The sequence below is a fragment of the Watersipora subatra genome, chromosome 8, assembly GCF_963576615.1.
Source record: "Watersipora subatra chromosome 8, tzWatSuba1.1, whole genome shotgun sequence".
NCBI classification, from domain to species: domain Eukaryota; kingdom Metazoa; phylum Bryozoa; class Gymnolaemata; order Cheilostomatida; family Watersiporidae; genus Watersipora; species Watersipora subatra.
The window spans coordinates 14,237,978-14,259,540 of record NC_088715.1 but is presented as its reverse complement, the minus strand read 5'-3'; the positions used below and the strand labels follow the sequence as shown (position 1 = coordinate 14,259,540).

Sequence of the window (21,563 nt, the reverse complement as noted above, 5' to 3'; positions counted from 1 at the left end):
TTATTACCGCGAAAGCCGATACGTCGGCTTACGGTAGCGAAAGAGTTAATATTCCCAAAACTCAGATTGTTGAATACCACATACTAAAATGTTGTGGAGCCGCTTTGATAAAAGCCTGAAATATGTTTTATGGGTTTGGTCCTGGAGAAAGAAATTTTTAGGCTTGACTTCACTTATGTACTATTTTATCATTTTTAAAGCCTGGGCCTGAAATAATTCAGCAAGTTGTTTTCCCATTTGATGCTACGACCGAGAAAACTCAGCATTGTAGCTTCGCTTTGTTTTCCCTCCCATTAGTCTGGCTAACATTACAAAATTCAGGTCAATTTGTGTTTGCAGTCAATTCGACTACAGTTTCTCGAGATATCGCCATTATACCGAGGATATTTGAAACTGGGCAAGGAATAAAAACTGCCTGTTGACAGGATATTAGTTTCTACTGACACACTGATTGAAAATCTTGAAAATTCTTGGTAAAGATCAAAAATAGACAAAACTAGAAAGCTTCTCCTCAGCAACAAGAGCTTGATAGTAAAACAATTTGTTTTTCTATTCATCACAAATATACACCCTCTATCAGACTCGGTGTTCGGAAATCATCATCCTTTTTCAGTTACTTCTAAAACCTCATTTTTTTGAGAAAGTATGAAATAAGAACTACGATCTCTATTTGATTTCTGTTTTCGCATCGTGTTCTACAAGCCTGGAGTTAGAAAATGATATCCAGTAAATGGTATAACTGGAAGTCAGTTCAAAGGAAATGCGCTATTTTTAGTGATTTCACAGTCAGTGAAAAATCTAGCAACAAAGGTTCCGCTTCTCACTGGATTTGATCTCAGAACCTTCAACACCCAAGTTTGCAGACAAGCGAGTCTAACTACTGCGCAAAGCTATCTTTATGATTTTCATGTCTTATGTATTGTTATGGCGGTTGCAGGTTATAAGCTAAATATTCCCTTTTTATTATTAGTTGATTTTGCGTTTGTTTTCCTTTTAAAATACTTGTAAACGTTATGTCAAATTCAATTAGCAATTTCTTTATAATTTGTTATTCTCAAATGCACCATTTCAATTCCAGATTTGCTGCTACACACTTCAATTTCTGGTTCTTCCTCAGGCATTTGTCAACATGTACTGTAAAAGCTAAAAAATTTTAACATTGAAAGTTTTACGCTGTGTTATCTCCAGTAGAAATAGCCTCTACATTCTCCCTTTGTTCAGTCGGACAAAATACCCTGGCGCGCCTCACTGCTCCACGTTGGTACTAGCCTTGAGAGACACCGGTATTGTCAAATTCAAAATATTGATGCATAGCTTCTGCTGGAACAATTTCTTTTTTATACACACTACGTTTCTACTCATTGTAATTGTCAAATCAACATATTCATGATTTTCATTTTACTTTTTCAATTCGTAATCATTCTATCAGTATTAAATCATTTGTCATTCTAATCATTGTACGAAAAACACACTATCCAGCTATTACTTGCTGATTATGTTACATTTAAACACTTTTATATTTGTTTTATTTTTTCTCTTAATCTATTTGACCTGCACAAAACACTTTTTCTATGATATGAAGTTTGAAAGTTAAAATGGTAACTGTTCTACATGTTAAATAAAAGCAAATTTACTGTGCAAAGGCTTTTGTAATACCTGGGCAACGCCGGGCATTCACCTAGTAAGTTACTAAACAGGAGATGATCGTGCATCAATAAACAGAAAATAAACAGCAATAAATAAGTAGTGATTATAAATTGGAATATTTGAAGCAATTAAATGCCAGTGAGGAATACGTAATCATACCCTAGAAAACTAAAAGTGATTACACCCTATGTCTGTCTGTCTTCCTTTTGAAACCTGTACTCAGACACCATACTTTATTTCTTATGTTGAAATTTCAAAAATTGTGAAAATTTCAAAATATATCCAGCAATAGATGAAATACAATAAAAATATGTGAATCAGCTCAATTTTTATTTGAACATTTATAAAATTACTGTTCCATTTGGCTTCACTTCATGGCGACGCACAAAAGCTTGTTTAAAACATATCAACGCTTCTTACTAGAAAACTCACAAAAATGTACGAAATGAGACATAATTGAACTATATCTGTGTTTCGAGGAAACTCCATCTATACAGATGTAACCTCCTTAGGATGATGGTTTAAAATTCATCCTGTTCTCTAGGCATCACACACTAACTGCTCACACACTAACAATAATGCTGTAGCAATATTGCATGGAATACCTTGAAAAGAGAAGGAATGTGTTTGGAATGCATTCGACCAGTATGAGCATTAACAGCGGTCAGCTGCAAAAGGTAACCGTTTCTTGAACTAGCTGACTGAGCATTCGCCTCCTCCATCTTTGCAAATGTCTACAGGGAACAAGTACTGGCTGATCAGTAACTCTGTATTCACGATTCAATCGCATAGTTACCCGCATAGTTACCCGAGTTGCAGAGAGATGAAATCTATCATGTCTTCGATGTTTAGCAATGATATTGCTCCCTCCCTAATTAACTCTGCAAGTTGAGTCACTATTGTTAGTCATTTCTTTAATCTATTTACTGACAGAATTACTAAATTTCCATACAGCGATAATGCAGTGAGACCTGGGAGCGCAAGTACTGCCAAAGTGCTACGGCTGACAAGCAGATCATGTTTCCATAGGACACTATTATAGTAGAGTGATGGTTGTACGATGAAGCAGCAGGAAAAGAAGACCTATTCACATGCACAAGTGTGACACAGATAGTTGCTAAGGACGTTTCTGGGGCACACAGATGGCACATTGCACAAGTGTTTCGCTTCGAAACAGCGACACTGAATCACAATAGACTGAGAGTGACAGATGTTTTTATGATGTCATTACAGCGCTATATGGGGATGTGTCGTTATGTTATCACTGTATGGAAACTTGGTAATTGTCTGTGGTTTACTCACTGAAAATGAAACCAACATCGGTGTGGCGGTGGTTGTTTGCTCAGAATGTTGGTTTCATGTTCAGTATCCAGTTCATCTCAAACTTTCAGAGTCGACACACCCACGTACACATTATTACATATGACAATATCATGCCATATTTTCGCAACTCATACTTTAGGCACAACTTCAAATAATAATTACTGAAAACTCAAAAGAAACATTTGTACAGTGTTTTCCACAAGCTATACTCTTTACATGCAAATAACGACTTTCTAACATACCGGTAACCAACGCTAGAAACGTTAACCAACATGTTAACAAAAACGTAACAGATGGTACAAATGTAACCAATGTTGGTTAAATCTGCCCCGATTAGAGCAAATATAGAGATAGATCTACTCATCAAAAAATATATTGAACAAAACAGTCTCAGGCACATGAATATGAACCTAGACATGCATATGAACTTAGGCATACATATGAACCTAGGCATACATATGAACCTAGGAATGCATATGAACCTAGGAATGAATATGAACCTAGGAATGAATATGAACCTAGGAATAAATATGAACCTAGGCACGCGTATGAACCTAGGCACGCGTATGAACCTAGGCACGCGTATGAACCTAGGCACGCGTATGAACCTAGGCACGCGTATGAACCTAGGCACGCATATAAACCTAGGCACGCGTATGAACCTAGGCACGCGTATGAACCTAGGCATGCATATGAACCTAGGCACGCGTATGAACCTAGGCATGCTTATGAACCTAGGCATGCTTATGAACCTAGGCATGCATATAAACACAGGCAGAAACAAACATAAGCCAAGAAGAGAACAACGAAGAAAAACTTACAACTAGCCAAACCTGCCACTGAGCATCCATTTTATGCACCAAAAGACAGCAACATCTGCATTATACGTAATGAATAAGCTATCAACATATTTACAATATTCATCAATAATACAGGGAGGATTAATATAACTGGTTAAAAAATATAGCCTTGGATACCTTAGCCTGACTTTTCTTCAAAGTATTAACAGAAGAGAAGACACCTGTTTCCTTGTTAGCCAGCCTGTAAAACAAAGATTCAGACTTATTAACAATAAAATATTCTGGAACTCAACCAATAAACTTTCTAATTTGTCTTATACGAATTCAAACACGAGGTATAAGACCAAGTATATAGAGCGCTACCATTTAAAACTGACTTCGTCTGAAAACTTTCTTTGATACACAAACAAACAGATGTAAGCAATATAAAATATAACAATATAAAAGGGCACAGGATAAACTAATGCACTCAAGCCAGCTCAATGAGATGAGCTCATGCGCAACCCCCTAATATACCGTACAGGATGAAAATATTCGTTGGTCATAAAAATTCGCGATTTCGCGAACAGTCAATTCTGCGAATTATTAAATTCCGTGAATAATTAGTTCTATTTTTAATCACAAGGGAGAATAACTACTGCATCAAATTGAAAACTAGTCGCTAGGTTAGTTTTTAATATAAATACTAAACGTAGTTGAGTCCCAAAACATTTTTAAAATCATTGCCTGGGCTTTGAGCTAACACCATTGCCAATGCATCACATTTATTTACAAAATTATTCAAGGTTGTCACAAGATATGCAGAATGGCGTCATAGCGAAAATAGCCACTAGGCAGACGTACTAAACGTAGCCGAGTTCTAAAACTTCTTTAAAATCATTGCCAGGCATCGAGTTTTATTGACATTGCAGCAAACTTTACAAAATTATTCAAGGTTTTTACAAGTTGTTCGGCTGCTTCATCATCGCAAAAAAGCTCTCCTAGTCATTTTACATTGAAATCAACACCATCAATCTCTAATACCGAAGTTGAGGACGATCATGATTCTGATCTGGACATTATGGTATGTAATTGATTTGTAGTGCAGATACGTTTTTCCATAATTAACTGCAGAAGTTAATTATTTTGTTTAAAAACTGATGGCTTTCATTAAATACTTCAGCTATTGTTTTTGTACTTCCTTGACACTTGCTAATATTTTTTTCTTTTTTGTGTTTACTGCAGATTGAGAATGAAACAACCTACTCCGATTACAAAAACTAGAGACAAGTAGTAATATTCATCAAGGCAGGAATATTGGCAGAGAAGCAACCAGTCAACTTAGACCCCTTCATCGACAACAACTCCTTGATATCGCTGCAGCAAACATGATTAAATTATATATTTTATTTCATGTATAGATATATTATAATTTATTACAAACTTGAGTGTGCAAATAAAATATTTCAAATACAAATAAAATTTTACAAACGATGAATGGAGTAAATATAAACAGTTTAGTCATTATGGCGGTTATCTAGCAATAAAATTAAACTGGTACTCTTGATAAGTGAATACTAGCGTGTAATGGTGCTCTCTGACTAGTTATTTTAGTAATAGCAGCTCTGTCACTGTCTTGGGTAGATGTTAAAGGCGATTCTCTTGCTACTACATGACTGGTAAGGAAGTTATCATCAGAACTCTCCTCATGGCTCACTATTGTAAAGTTCTGCCGGTTGGCCAAAGATTTGTGCTTGTAAAGGCGTTTTGTTCCTTTTTTTAAACATATATTCTCCTCGTTAGCAGTTGCGGCCACTTCTACCTCAATTTCAAGACCTCCCTGAATGATTGGTGATCTTCTAAGAATGACATCTACCACCCTTGCAATCATTGTTCTTCCGTGTATGATGAAAAATTTCTCTCGCACACTAAAACAAACAATGAAGCGGTAGGGATGGAAAAAATAAATATTGCGTTTTACCGAAGAACCAAAGTAAAATTCAACTAATTTAGTAAATGTGAAAAACTCATTACTTACCACAAATTGTTGGTTCATCAAAGGCCTCCAAATCTATGAATATTCGTGAAAACCTCTGAACGCAGCAAAGAATTTATAACTTAGCACGATCCACCCGTAGTTGTAAGCTAAATAGAAAACGAAATGCGCAATGCGCGTAGCCACGCATAAGTGAGGTTAACTCTATTGCTAGACATAATAGAGTTAACTTTTCCTAGAGAGTGGCAGTTTTCAGCCGCGAATAAATTCATCCGCGAATATGCAAAAGACAATTTTTGCGAAATATAACTCCGCGAATAAATTCATCCTGTACGGTATATAAAACTTTTAAAATGTAGTAAAGTGTATCATAGAACCTTTGCCCAGCTGTATTAGCCTTATTTCTAGCTTCATAGGCTATGACCTCATCATCTGTGTACTGTTTGTGCTCAACCCCAAACTCCTTGACTGATTGTGTGAGATCTGCTTGCAATGAGTTCAGTTGTTCCAACGCCTGCGGTGAGAAATTATTTTGTCAGCAAATTGATAAATAAACGACTAGTGTATTACGTTACAGTTTCACTAACGCTTGAACATCATTATGATACATAGTTTTTTAATGACACCTGTTGACAGATGTCAAAATACGGTTGACATTTACTCATGCATTTCACAACACCAGTTGCCACCTTATGACACTCAATGATATGACACCTATGATGGTGCAAAAGCACTTGTTTACTCTGGGGAGCACCTGCTGGCATTAGGTGTCATCTGCTGTCATCAAATAGCTACGACATGTGACAGTGACGATAGCAATATAAAGGACAACAAGCCTTGACCTTTCTAATAGCCAACTGTTTATGAGACTTGAGCACTTTACACCTCTCTGATACCGTCTGATTGTATACATCAGCTGCCTTCATTCTCGAACTGCCGAGCTTTTCAGTTTCTTCCAAACAACACTTCCAGGCTGATTGCACACTTCTACAATTTAGCAAACAACGTAACGTATCCATTAATGGGGGAAAACTACCAAAGGTTTGAAATTGCATCATGCTGACTTCATCCTTACTTCTTGCTATCTTAGTAACCATGAACGTAATGATAGGTGACTGATGCAAACCATTAAAAACCAATAAAACAAAAGTAAACAAAAACAGTTGCTAGCAATCTACATCTGTCTATTCTGTGTATTCAATAGGTCATCAAAAGTCACTATTACAGGTTTCACAATCCAAGAAAAGAGCGTGTCAAGACTGTAGCAAGTAAATGACATTGATACGCTCTATGTATTACATCTGTGATATACTGGTTGCTAACACTACTGCTAATGCTCGTACTAACAGTAGTATCACTGGTAGTAACACTGGCACTAGTACTAACACTAGCACTGATACTAACACTAGTGTTAACCTGAAGTTCCTTCAATACTAACTATTAACTATTACTGTTAACTAAGCTAAAGCTGCGAGTTTGAATCCTGTTTTCGTTCAAAATCCGTTCGAAAAATCTGTTTTCCTAACCTCCACCTTCAGCATCAGACAGACAACTGTAAAGATTATCATCCTCATTTCTGCTATGAAATAATTTCCAGAAACCATTTAGCAATATTAGTTAGATACTGTCAAGTTTTCCACTCGCACTAATCTTTTGCTATAACCTATATCTATAAATCGCAGCGTTTGTCTGTCTGTCATCTGTCTGTCCAGCTATAGTGACAAAGTTTTAGAAATGAAAAACCATATTCGTACTGAATTTCGACTAGTAACATTTAAATCGCAAGTCTACCAACAAACGCATAACCACAAGATTAAGCAATTCTTATCACACTCATCGCTCTTACCGTATACTTATATCTATTTCGCAATTGCACACGATAAATCATTAATTAACACAATGTGCCCTCAGGTTACGATGCGCCTGTTATGAGATTTTGTTTGCCTTAGTATACCATATTGACATTTTCATTAAATATTTCGACGTGATCAGCTTAATTCTTGTCCTAATTGACTGCCAAAATTTAATTTTGAAAAAGATTTTTGTCGATATCCTTTGGTGGGAAAAGCCGAAAAAATGTTGCACTCGTATGATGAGGACGAAATTTTTCCGACTTTTTTCCGAAGCTATAATAGGAAAAAACTGCCTCGCACTGAAATCAAACTCAGATATTCCATTTCGCAGCCAGGCACCAACTGAACCACCTCGCAGCATCATGTTATAACCGTAGCCATAAACGTGCATAAACCATGATCTCTCATGGTGCACGGTACTGCCAGCGTAATAGTTGTATTAATAACAATAGTTCAACAAAATCAACTACCCTAGGACACTTATATTTCGCTAGTATTTAGTTTTGTGAGTAGCATACAGAGTAAAATTTCGATGCAACTTAATTTCGCAGTTCTGATGAGTGCGAAAATATAGTGATGTGGAAATAAATGCAGTGGAACAAACATAATTAGATTCCTCAGGTTCGGTTCACCGATAAGAAAAAATTTTTCAATTTGGGACTAGTTGGTAATTGAACCGCAGATAGAATTGTGTGGGCAAGATCGATAATTCAATTTGATCGCTTGCTGCCATTTGTTTCTTGGACTATTGATGAACAAAGCTATTTAATTCCGCGTTTTCGCTCGTTCGTTATGATAGTTTAGTTTCGCTCATGAAATATTCTCGAGAGGATGACTCCGCGAAAACGCGAAAGTTAGATGAGGCAAATACATAAGTGTCCTAGGGTATAACAAATGTTCATATGATTAAAACAAATATAGGTTATGATACCACTGTCACTCATCTTGTTTCAAACTTGAAGTGCACGCTTGCAAACTACCACATTGATTAGACATATTACCAGGCTTCTACCGACATCTTTCTAACCATATATAATAGCTGCGAAAAGCCGATACAAATCTTATTTGAGCTAAAACCATAAATCTATTTGCTACAGCATGTTGTCTAGCCTGAGAGTTAATCTTTACAATACATTCAAATGCTCCATCATCGACACACCATATAAAGAAAAATAAGCAAGATACACAGCAAAAGAGGAGAAACAGCGCTTGTTAGTTGCGAATTCTTAGCAAATTCTTTTTCTCTTTGCATGTTTAAAAATAATTGTAAAACTGCTATTTCAGCAACCCTCTCTCCATCCATTAGGGAGAGAGGGGGAGAGGGGGGAGGGAGGGAGAGAGAGTGAAAGAGAGAGTGAGAGAGAGATGGAGAGAGAGAGTGAAAGAGAGAGAGAGAGAGGGAGAGAGAGAGGGAGATAATCAGGGTCAGCTAATCTTATTGTTGCTATAAAGAACATAGGACAACAAAGAATCAAAGGACAACTAGCAGGTCTTTGCCAATTAAACAGAACATACAAGATGTGATACTTTTAAATTTTTAGTGAATTTCAAGTGTTAACTAAATATACGAGCTGACATTCTAAAGGTAGGGCCACACATATCGTGTAATTTCAACTAATCTGGGAAATTCCATTCGTACGAAATTTCTGACCTGCCATACGGAGTTTCCCCACCACGGATTCGTACGAAACTAACTTTCAACTAGCCAATCAGAACGCGGTGATAAATTGAAGCCCTCTGATTTTGAAGCTTCAGATTTTTTTCTGGATATGCACCAAAGAAAACGACCTTCAACATTCACCTAACCTTTTCAACCGACCAATCAAACAACGATTCGTAGGAATTTCTGACGTTTCGTCCAATTCAGGATTCGTTCATCGTGCGCAACCAACGATGGACGAATTCGTCCAAATGTCAATTCGCCCGAATCGTTTCGTCCAAATTTCGCCGATTTCGTGAGAATTTTGTCTCGTGTGGCCCTACCTTAATTTCGAGCTGACATTCTAATACATCTCCCTTTAATTATACCAGTCTATATTGCACCCTCGCCTGGATATTTGAGTGTCTATCGTATATTCAACTTCTATAAGAATAGATCTATATTCTATCTTTTTGTCACTAAATAAGCATATGTTACATCTCATTCTGATTATGAGGGATGGTTAACGTAATAACGTATTCTTATGGCAAAAATTCAGCCGTTCATGTCGATATGACCGCGTCTAAATTTTATTACGATAAAATTTCGTCTCTAATGCTACCATCTATTTCGACAAAAGCAAACCAGTGCTTTTATAAGTGATCATTAGAATAGCATTCAGACATCAACCTTGCAACCTGAAAAGTAAAAATACGCCGCTTTTCTTTCCAACAAAGAGTGCTATTCATTACTTGTTGACTTAGAGTACGCCAGAAAAAAATTACTCATTAGATGGTATATTGAATGGTGCACGGACAGAGAACTCCCAATAACAATGGTAACTGATGAATGCTTCAACAGATCAGAATATGTTAAAGCTGAGGAGCTCAGGAATGTAGAAACACAACTGGAAATGAAAGTAGACAAAAGGAGTCAGGGAGATCTATAAAACATACTTGTGTTCGTTGCCATCTGCTGCTGCCTTCTCCTCCCCAGGTACATTAAAAAGCTCCTTCTTTGCGAGTAACTGAGCAGAAATTTTCAGCAGTGACTAAAAGTAATCCAAACACAGATGACAGCCAGTCAAGGTTGAAACAGCGAACAGCTAGGCAGGCTGCGGCAATGAATCATAAACTTCTCATTAAATGTGTATGTTTTCTTGCTGCCGATTTGTTTATAATTAAAACTAACAAAGATTTGTTTTAATTAAAACTAACAAACAAGTACTATATGCCATTGAACCTTGAAATACGAACAGGGCTTCATATGAGTTTTCAGCTTACAAGCCATAATTCAAGTAAAATTTTAAATGTCGTGCAACCAAATATTTGGGAATCGAGCTGTTGTTTCGAGGAAGCTGCCATTACATACATAGTGCACACGGTGAACATAACCCGGTGTACGTTACACCTTTGTTCTACACCAAATATTCTCTGTTTTTATAGATGAAGCTGATGAAATTGTTGCTAAAAAGGCAAAACACTGTCTTCACCAAGGTAAGACTAAATAAAAATGTCAAGTGTAAGGTGAAATTACCAAAATTCTTCTATTTTGTTTTCTGCAAACAAATACCGGAAGATTCTTTTGTTCATTCATACGATAGAGAGATATTCACTATCATTGATGCTTTGGTCACCAATAATGACCTTTACAATTAAAGTTGCTCTTCCTCAACACTTCCACCGGACACATTCATTTGGGAGTAATTTCTTTGTTTTGTTCAATTTAAGTTTTTCTTTGCTTATATCATGCATTGGTTAAATATATACAAATATTTATTATTTATATACATAAATATAACACATATTTATGTGTAATATTAAATATGCATACATATTTATTTTTATAATTCAACGTGATAGTTGGAATTTTTCCAGAGGTTTGTAATGAGTTAACTTGATTTAAATTATTTTGAATTGGATTAAGGTAATTCGCGTAGTGTTGACTGCCAAATGAGCTCGATCACTGACCAAATTAACTTAACTCATAGCTGGAGACAGACATAAGGGGTGGTCACACGAGCGCCGAACCGAACTAAATGACGCAAAACGACGTCGTTTTTAGCTCTAAAAAGTTCGGCTGAGGACATCTCTGGCCGAAACGAACTATTTCGGTACTGCTCGAAATTTCGTGCCGAACCCTTGCTCTTATTGGCTGGTTAAAATTCTAGAATTCTAGCGAGCACACGTCACATTTCTTCTTACGTGCGTGTGAGTAAAGTTAAAAAAGAAATGGGACGATACTTTTATTTCGTTAAATAAACAACATGAAGCAATTTACGACAAGGTTCACCCGGACTTGTGATTGGGTTGCATAGATGTAAGATGTTGCACTTAAGTTTTGCATAAATGTAAGGGAATGGTTGTGATTTTCTTTCGTGTAGAATATAAGTAATGTGTCATATTCATCCTGATGAACTATCGTTGACTGATTTATTTATGTAAAACCACAGTACTATGATCAAGATTGTTTTTGTTTGTTATGTACTCAGCATAGAAAAACATTCATATGTTGATAAAAAAATATAATTATGTTGATGGGAAGGGTTAGCAAAATATTTGTATCGAGTGATTTATTTTGAGCAGCCGAACGATCTTCTGATAAATCTGCTGTGTAATTATAATTTATAATTGTTCCTCAAAGTTTTTTTTGTTTACAATAGAAATATTTAACTCAAATACATAACAACTACTAATGAAACCGTGTCCTGTCTCTATACGTATGGTATCTAGGAAGCGAAGTTACTTCGGTGGCCGTGTGACATGTGCCACGAACCGAACCAGCCTCCGAACCGAACCTACGTCGGTTCGGTGCTCGTGTGACCACGCCTATATACGCCTTAAATTATTCATGGGCCAATTAAATAAACTTCTGCAAAACTTTTCAGCATACCAGTATTAGGAATTGTCTGATCATTATTAAAAAGCTCTCTCAGTCATAAATGTATACTTCAATAGAAGTAAAACGCTGCTGTGTGCGATCAATATGGAATAATACTGATCCACACTTCATAACACCTCTTATGGTAACTAAAATAATGCTATAAATATAATCTGAGAAAACTAAGAAAAAATGTGGAAGCCATACCTGGCCATACAGTCTCTCTATATCGGCTCTCTGTTTTGCAAAGGATCTGTAAACAAACAATACATTCACAATAGATACACAGAGTTGTCTGCTGCTCTCTTTTGAAAAACATCGAGGCATTCAGATCCACGTGTCTGCCATCACCCAATGGATACAAGAGTAATTCCTGGACAGAGGTAATTCAACCAGATCAAAGTCTGAAATACTAGACTTTGAGATGACACTGCTAATCATGCACAGCTGAATACACAATGCAAGTCAGCTGTATAAGTTTATCTATTATAAAGACACTTTGGAAGAGACATGCTAATAGTTTACTAGTTTAACTACAATAGCATTACGGTATAGCTAATGTAGCTAGTTTAGCTACATTAGCTAAACTAGTAATTTGGAATTCTAGTATAGACTGTCAACTGTCAACCAACTGTGCCTACAAATCAGTCACATCTAGACAGGTCTATGAAATGAGTAGATTAGTCAATGGCATAAACAAAGGACAAATTATAATGAGAATCACAACTTTTCACACAAAGCGGTGGCTAGTATTTAGAAGTGGATACCTCTATGGATTCTTAAATGTATTCAGCGGACTAGTATCTAGAAGTGATACCTCTATGGAATCCTAAAAGTATTCGGAGGGCTAGTATCTAGAAGTGATGCCTATATGGAATCATAAATGTATTCAGAGGGCTAGTATAGAGAAGTGATACCTCTATGGATTCTTAAATGTATTCAGCGGACAAGTATCTAGAAGTGATACCTCTATGGAATCCTAAATGTATTCGGAGGGCTAGTATCTAGAAGTGATACCTATATGGAATCATAAATGTATTCAGAGGGCTAGTATATAGAAGTGATACCTCTATGGAATCCTAAATGTATTCAGAGGGTCTTCCATAATATCCAAGTATATTTTCTCCGTAAGCTAAACCAAACCGCTTGCGCCAGTCACCAAGCATTCAAATATGCAAAACGTGACAAATGTTCCATGTTATAAAGGTTCACTGGCCACAATGATCGCTTGCAAATGAAAAACAACTACGACACATGATAATTCAATAAACTAGTATGCCATCAACCAGGCAAGCTCTTGCCCCATTCTAGTAATGTGTAATTGTGCTATGCTCATGTAAAGACACCTGCCAACATCAAATTACGCAGTCAATTTTTTCATATAACAACCACATTTCATGCCATTTGAGGTACTAGTCGTCTTGTCAGTTGATGAATGCACATACATGTATCCTTTAGTTACCACCTGCAAGCATCTACTTTTAACTGGCAACTGATGTATCAGTACAACATAACTGAGGGGCATTATAGGCTTATCTCTAAGGTTGGCACGTTGCTAATGCCTCAGGCAGCTGCCACAAACAATGGTGCAAGTGAGGACACATCTGGCACTAGCTCGCGCGTGGAGGCTAGATGTGTTCAGGATGTAGCCAAACTAGCTTGCACATTTTGTAACCAAAATGGAAAATTACTTAAAATTCAGTGGTTGTACGTGAAAGACTCCGCTGCATAGCAGCCGACAAACTTATAAGCATAAACTTGACACTTATGCTTGAATTTTCCCTCACCATAGTTAAATAACAAATGCCATTTTTCTTTATTTGTTCTATTCGCATCTATCATAAACAATCTGAAACTAGTAATAATAAAGAGAAAAAATCAATATTTTATCAATTATCAGCCATGAAAGTAGTGATGCAGGCCTCAATCAATGCACGATAGCATGGCTAATCAAGGTGCTAGCCTGAAAGTCAGCAAGCCCGAGGGTGGATTATCCCAAATTATCCAACAGATACTTTTTCAGTTCCACTCTAAATTTAGCAATACATTTAATATCCCTGGAGATGAACAGGAGGACTGGCCCAGACCTCAGACATCTGGTATGAAACCTGTCTTTAACAACAAGGTGACATAGAGGCAGGCTTAGGTAAACAGAGTTTAGACTGTTGGGTAAGGTAGTATGGTTTAGGTTGAGATTCAACCTGCACCATACTACCTTACTACTAAGATTCATTTACCAGCTCAGAGTTCAAAAGGCAGGCACAAGTGTTTTCTGTTGACTGGAGTTTTTATCAATGGTTATCTTTGTTATGAATATGCAGATACACAAACTCATCACAAGAGAAACTTCACTGGTTCTGAACCAGGAGTTAACAAAACAGAATTAACATTCCCTGTTGAAAGAAATTGGATTCATCGCCTGACCCACCTCACATCTTCAATGATATCTAAGAGTTGCTGTTCCCGTTGTTGAAGAGATCCTAGCTGCTTGGCATGTATTTCCTTCAACCAAGCTGTAGGTTTAACCTGTAGAAACACCCATTGATATAACAACGGAACAAACCAAAACAGCTTTATATGAGGCATTTTGAGATGCAAATTTTTCGCCATGATCAGTTATAAAAAGGTCAACAAACTTATCTCAAAGGATAATAATTTACATAAACAAGCGACCAAACATTATATTTTAATATTTGGAATGGGTCCAAAGATATCAACTGTGGTAAAATAGTAATAAAAGCGGTGTATATAGAACTAATTATAAACCATCATAAATTTTGGCAACATAGAAACGGTCACTAGTGATACATGCTACGAATTGTTGACCTTCGAAGTTGTAGTTTTGATTGTAGGAATGAGGAGGACGTATTTACATGATACGCAGGAGTGGTCGCACAACTCACAATTGTTCGAAGTTTACAAGCTACGAAGAAATTGTCACACAACTCCGCGCTTTCTATATTAGCCTATTTTGCTTTTAGCTACAACGGGGCGCATATTTAATATCGCAGCTGAGACGATTAAAATGCGTCCAAGATCAAATGTCAAAGCGTGTGAGATATTTTTCTCTCAGATTCGGAGTTGATATTTTTATTTCGGAGATAATATTCTTAAAACACGTGCGTTGAAAACAGAGCTGAGTAGGGATGCTGTAAGGACGTCACCAATGAAGACAATGAAAATCCAACCTCTGATCGTAATGATTTACGCAATAATACGAATATTGATGTTTACATCACACGCAATAATTCATTGTTGATTTAATGCTTTCATAATACCCCCCTTGAATCAGAGGTTTGAATCACTTCGAAGAATTAAATATGCAAAGTTTGAAACTATTTACATGCTAGGAAGATGAAAAATATGACAAAAATTCGTAGCGTGTAACTCTAGTGAGTCTTACGATACGACTAGCAAATATATCTTATATCAACAAACAAAGGTCAACAGGTCATTTAATTATCAATTGACCGGCTCACTGTGTTTCCATGATGCCATTAATCACCAAGTTTTCGTCATTGGCATTATTACAACAGCAAAAACCCACAAGTCAAGTGAGTTTCGAGTTTAGTTATTCGCTAATCTTCACCGAATGTTTCATGTTTGCAAAAGATGGAAACCTCCCTTACAAATAATGCTCAAGAAAATGTCGCGCAAGCTATTCCATTTTAAACATTTTACAAACTTCAGTAGTTTTTATTTCGATTTGAACAGTTCCGAGTTCACCACTATGACCTTTGGTGTAGAAATCTTTATCTTGTGTAACAAAGTCACACGGGTTAGTCCGCAACATGCAAAATGTTGCGGACTAACACGGACACATTAATCCATCGAAACATCTATCTCCTGGTAACCCATCTCCGCGCTAATCCATCTCCAGTTAATGAATGCATGTTGAGGTAATTTTCAATGGGCGCAACATGCATCCATTGAAACCTTTCTCGCACGAACAACAGCGCACAACTTCAAATCCGCACTATCTGCACAATGGAAACATCGTGACCGCTAAAAGCGTCTACAAGCTTCGTTACTTTTCACTTTCCTTTCTAATTTCCTGTTTACAGATCAACTAGAAGTGTTGAGACTGTAAGACTGCCTAGTAAAGGTGAAGCGGCATCAGTTGCATAAGGAGAAAAACAAATATGATAGGAGAACCATAAAGATAAGTGCATGCTGGGGGCACAACAGCTACATGTATATCTTTACAAGATGAATAACCTTTGCGCACGAAGCATGCCATATCGGACCATTGAAGTGAAGCAAAGGTTGTCTAAAGCGAGATAAGATGTAAACCACAGCTAAGGCCGGAACGTAAACATATAAAGCATAATCTGCAGCTGTAATTTCTCTTTATATCAATCGGAATTGGTTTCTTCAAACACTGACTCTGTGCTACTTTGATAAAAATTGACGGTTGTAGATTTATTATCTCTTTAGTGTTTCTAGTGCTGACTAAACTATTGCAAGTATAGGCCTATTTTAAGATATGATCTGTGTCCAAACAAAAAGCCAGCAAGGCTCATGATCCAAAATGCTTTTCAGGTATTTCACGTTTTTCAGGTATTTTCAAGTATTTCACAAAAACGTGCCTAAATTCGAGTGGTAGCCAAATATGCATGTAGATTTTAGTATATTGATTACATTAAAACTGATGCTTAAAATAACCTAAAAGCTGATGACTATATAGAAGTCTCCGCTGAACAATATGATGTTAACAGATTGCTTCATCTGAACATGGTCCAACAGGACCTCTAGGGCATCATAATATGTATATTTGACATGAGGTTACTATTATAATAATAAATTTCGACAAATTAAGTACATTAGCAGATTAGACTATGGGAGGAGGAGGCTTGATAATTTTGGTTGTTACAAGTCAGAGACAAGTATTAATAAGCAGTTTTCTGAACATGAATGACTTGTATGTATTGTATAGCTCAGCTGCGCGCTATATAAAATTTAAGTGAAGAAACAAACAGGTTTACTCCTAACTCGAGCAATACATCGTGTACTAACTTAAACAGAGATGTGCAATTATAATCAATGTCAATTACGAAACATAACATGATCTGGTTTACAAAAAATCGAATGGTTACAAAGCTCTGACACCGAGCTGTGAGACGAACCACTGCCAACTCACCAAATAAAAATAGATTAACTCAGAATAATAAGAAACCTACGAGAGAGTTCCTGTTAATAAAACATTTCATTCGATTCGTTGTCCAACAGCTATCCTGTAGGCCATTTATCAAACGAAACAATGCTAAGTCTCCATACACTGTTTCTCGGGCCAATACACAAAAAGTTTAATAATCCTTCAAGCCATTCATTCTATTAGTAAAATAAATGGCTTGAAAGATTATGAAACTCTTTCAAGCCATTCATTCTATTAGTAAAATAAATGGCTTGAAAGATTATGAAACTCTTTGTTATTTCATTATATTATTAATATTACTTTATTAATAAAATTATTAATATTTTATTTATTAAGCCATTTAAGTTCGCATTTACCCCCATACTGTGACAAAATGACAAAAAATTGAAGGAACGCATATCTGAACTTTGATGTAGAACACGCACAATGCAAAATGAAAATGCAGGTCTTGTAAAACCTTGCAAACATGTAGGCAAAGCTGTTATAACAATAACAATGTTATAATGCTATAAATAGTGTTATCACGCTATAAATGTTGTATAAATATTAGAAATGTTAATAATTGTCACAATGCTAAAATGCAGTTATTATGTTATAAATGCTGTTATAATGCTAACAAAGTTATAATGTGTCCAATGTGAACCAGACTTAGTTTTACCAAAATGTTAATTTTTTGCACTATTTCAACATAATTAACAAATTTGACGTCTTTAAAAAAATATATCCCATAATAATGTGTTCTTACAACTCTTCTTTGCGGTTCTGACAATAGTTGTACAGTTTTACCAAGAACTCTCGACATCATAAAAACCTGCGTATTGAGAAGGTAACTTGATAATCAAGTATAAACAAATTTAAATTAAAAGTACCTTTCTAGGAGGAGGTGATGGCATTGCTGTATGGTTTCTTCTCCGCGACAATAACAATTCACACTACCATCCTGTGAGCCTACAGCAAAAAAGTGCTTTCTATGCTTAAACCATGTCATAGCATGTTTTTTATGCCTACTTTTGTTGATTCATAGAAAAATCCTAGAAGGCCTAGAGAGACTTAGAATCTACATATGCTGTTATTCCTAGAATGTACATTAACGCTTACTAGCACGTTACACTTTCTAATTATTATAATAATATATTAATGTAATATTAATAATGTAATTATATTATTAACATATTGTACTAATAATATGAATATATAATTAATATAATAATATTATATTAAGATAATATTATTATATATTTACAATATATAGTCATATTTTATAATATAATATATTAATATATATAATAATTATATTATTATATATATTATTATAGCACATTTTAATATATATTCTCTTACATTTCAACACAGCTGACCTAATCAAAAATGCAAAATTTGCTCCGAGCTAACAAAAATATGCGTAGCAAAAAAGAGATTTGTTTAGGAAAAAGAGAATTTTTACGACAGCTTTTTGTTGTAGTTTGAACATTTACCACCTATAGCCTGATGGTTTTGGTGATGCCCCATAACTTTCCCATTTGTAATTAAATTGAGCATTCAGTCAGACAACATATATAACTTTATAGGCATTCATGCTGTATCAGCCTGTAAGCGAAGCAGATTTCAAAATCAGAAGTGGGATACATCAAGTATAATCCAAGAAGTAGATCTTCGGGATATCTAGAGGTTAACTTGATCATCTGATTTGATGACATGAAAGTGAATAAATCACTATGCGGCCAGTAACAAACACAAGGTTTTCATCAACCCATTAATACGCAACATATTTAATCTCAGAAACCAGCAAAAGTAATAATTCCAGCTTACTAATTGACTGCTAACCACACTGGCCATGATATGTCCTCTGAACAAAGTGACCAACATTTCATTGTTGTTGCGTTCAAAAGCTTCTTATATGATTCAAATGTATGAACATCCTATCAATACCCTGGGATATCATAGTGCAGATGAGCAAACAATGAATTAAATAATGAAACTTCATGGTACCAAAGTGTCTACCGAAGCAACATCCTTATAGGATGAACTGAAGAATTGACTATACTGATACAATTAGCAAAACATTTAAAAAATGAATGGTATAGCTTCACCAGAATGTTAAAAAATTGCATATAAAGTAGGTTATAGATGGGTAAAATAAACATCATAATGTGATCTATTGTTCTAAGCTAAACACTATAATTTTTTTCTTTTTTCAGTAGAAGCAAGTAGAATGTATCACCATATTCAGTTTCAAACTTTGTTAAATCATCAGTAGCAAGCTTTATCTGTTTCTATAGTATTACCTTTATATGAATGTCTGTTTACCTAACCAAATAAATTATTCTTGCGCTGCCATAACACAATCAGGTAGTAAGTAAATTATGCTTTTAAAAGCTGTAAAAGTTTACAAAAGTGCTTACACACAGATATTAAAACACCAATTAGAATACACATTAAAGACTTTTGAAGCCCTACAGCTATTTGGAAGCTGCATCGATAAATACTTACTTATTTGCTAATAAACAATTAATGTATTTAGAAGCATGCCTTTATTTGTATAAAAATGCAACAAAAACAACATATATTTTTGTCTTATTGTTTCTGTTATTTCAACTAGCAACAATATCTTTAACAACAGGATACAGTATGATAAAACTGCTCCTAGTCTATTATTTAAATAAAATGATTAGTTTAAATAGACAATTTTTCCTCAAAAAAGCTTAGAGGTGTATACATATACTTCAGACAATTGGTATGAAAACTACAAGCTGTGTTTGACTAATGGAGTGTGTAAGCAGTCCATGGTTTATTATCAGGTTTGCAGTTTAAAATGTGACTAAGTAAACCCATCTGCCACTTCTCGTTTTCTCGAAATATTGCGTAGCTCTAAGTTGTCAAACCATGTTTCGGATCCCTTTTGCTAACTTTACCAAAATAAATATCAATTGATTACAAACAACCAACCTCCTAGAATATACTTTTACTCTATAACTGAGAGCTTATGCTTAGCCATATTACTAAAAATCTAAAAACAAGTGAAGTGATGATTTCCGAATTATGCCGAACTACAGTCAAATGTTCTATAAATTGCAACTATAAGTAGGGAAAGTTTAAGCAGTACTTGACGGTAGCAAATTAGTTCCCGGAAATACTACGGCTTACAAGCTTACCCGTTTTCTTCGAGACGCCAACTGTGAGGCGTTCACCTACTATTAGAGGCGGTACGCTATCGGCATAATTCTTGTAGTTCGAGATTTAGTTACCACAGACTATGTGCACTACAATCAGGTTTCTGGTGAAGTACCGTATGCGAAGCTAAACCAAAGACGTTTCTACTGAGATGCATTATAAACGAAACTCTTTAAAAATTGACTATAAAGCAGTACTGAAAGGAAAACATGTTAAATTATTGGTTGGACTAGTAAAAGAAGTCAGTAAGGTTAATAACAGCAGGAAGGTTGCGTGCTACAAGCTTGCGCAAGACCCAGTTTTGCTGAGTTTTTGGAGCAAAAGGTATGAGTCTGGTGGAGAACACGTTACTATAGAAAGTTTTTTGTGTATTGGGATCGAGGTTAGGAATAGCAAAGATTATGGTAGGAATTGCAGGGATCAGTGCTAAGCAGACCATTAGCCCACAGAGGTGAGAATGTTTTTGTAAATTAATACCTTGCTACTTCGTGGAGCATAGACATACCTGCCAACTCTCACGCTTTGGGCGTGAGACTCACGCAATCACCTCAAAGAAAAAATGAAAATGCGCGAGATTTTTGCTCCAATTTCCACAATTTCATATATACTATCATTGATACATCAATTGCCCCAAAACCAAATCTCAAGCATTGCACCACTCTTGGAGTGGCAGGTCTGAGCATAGAACACTCTGTTAATACCGACGGTGTAAAGGGAAACGTGCCTCATATCTTACATGATTTGAGACAGTGTGAGACAGCATGCTGCTGAAGTTATTCTTGATTATTTGTTGACCCAGCCTTCATATTTCTAAAATTGCGTAGGAGAAAGCTGTAATAGTTTGCAAAGTTGGTTTCATATAAGGAAGTTGAGTCACTCCTTGTAGCTGAACATGTGGTCATGCTAGTGTTGTTTCTGTCTTTAAGCAGTTAACCATACGCTGAGGAGAGAGTGTTATGTCTATCTTCATCCGAGAGTATTCTCATCAATAAGGTTATTCGATGTGATTTACGTCTATCACTTAGTGATGACAGTTGCAGTTGAGCTTGCACTTCTATCAGACTGTGATGGTTTTTAATGTTTTTGATAAAGCAGACAGCCCTGTTTTGTACTGATGCTA

General features: G+C 35.8%; 1 protein-coding gene across 4 annotated transcripts in view; it reads right to left on the bottom strand.

Annotated features, from left to right (window-relative positions):
* Positions 1-20,342, bottom strand: part of LOC137401736 (F-BAR and double SH3 domains protein 2-like) — a 42,874-nt gene extending 22,532 nt beyond the window's left edge. For 3 of the 4 annotated variants that reach the window (XM_068088204.1, XM_068088201.1, XM_068088203.1), the window contains exons 1-9: positions 20,219-20,342; positions 18,142-18,220; positions 14,546-14,643; positions 12,325-12,370; positions 10,194-10,288; positions 6,588-6,732; positions 6,123-6,259; positions 3,948-4,011; positions 2,253-2,381 (exon numbers count right to left, since the gene is read on the bottom strand). In XM_068088204.1, the coding sequence (XP_067944305.1) occupies positions 2,253-2,381; positions 3,948-4,011; positions 6,123-6,259; positions 6,588-6,732; positions 10,194-10,288; positions 12,325-12,370; positions 14,546-14,643; positions 18,142-18,165 (738 nt within the window). In that variant the 5' untranslated portion in view covers positions 18,166-18,220; positions 20,219-20,342. The remainder of the gene's footprint in view (positions 1-2,252; positions 2,382-3,947; positions 4,012-6,122; positions 6,260-6,587; positions 6,733-10,193; positions 10,289-12,324; positions 12,371-14,545; positions 14,644-18,141; positions 18,221-20,218) is intronic. The other variant, XM_068088202.1, reaches the window with a different exon arrangement.
* Between the last annotated feature and the right edge of the window lie 1,221 nt (positions 20,343-21,563).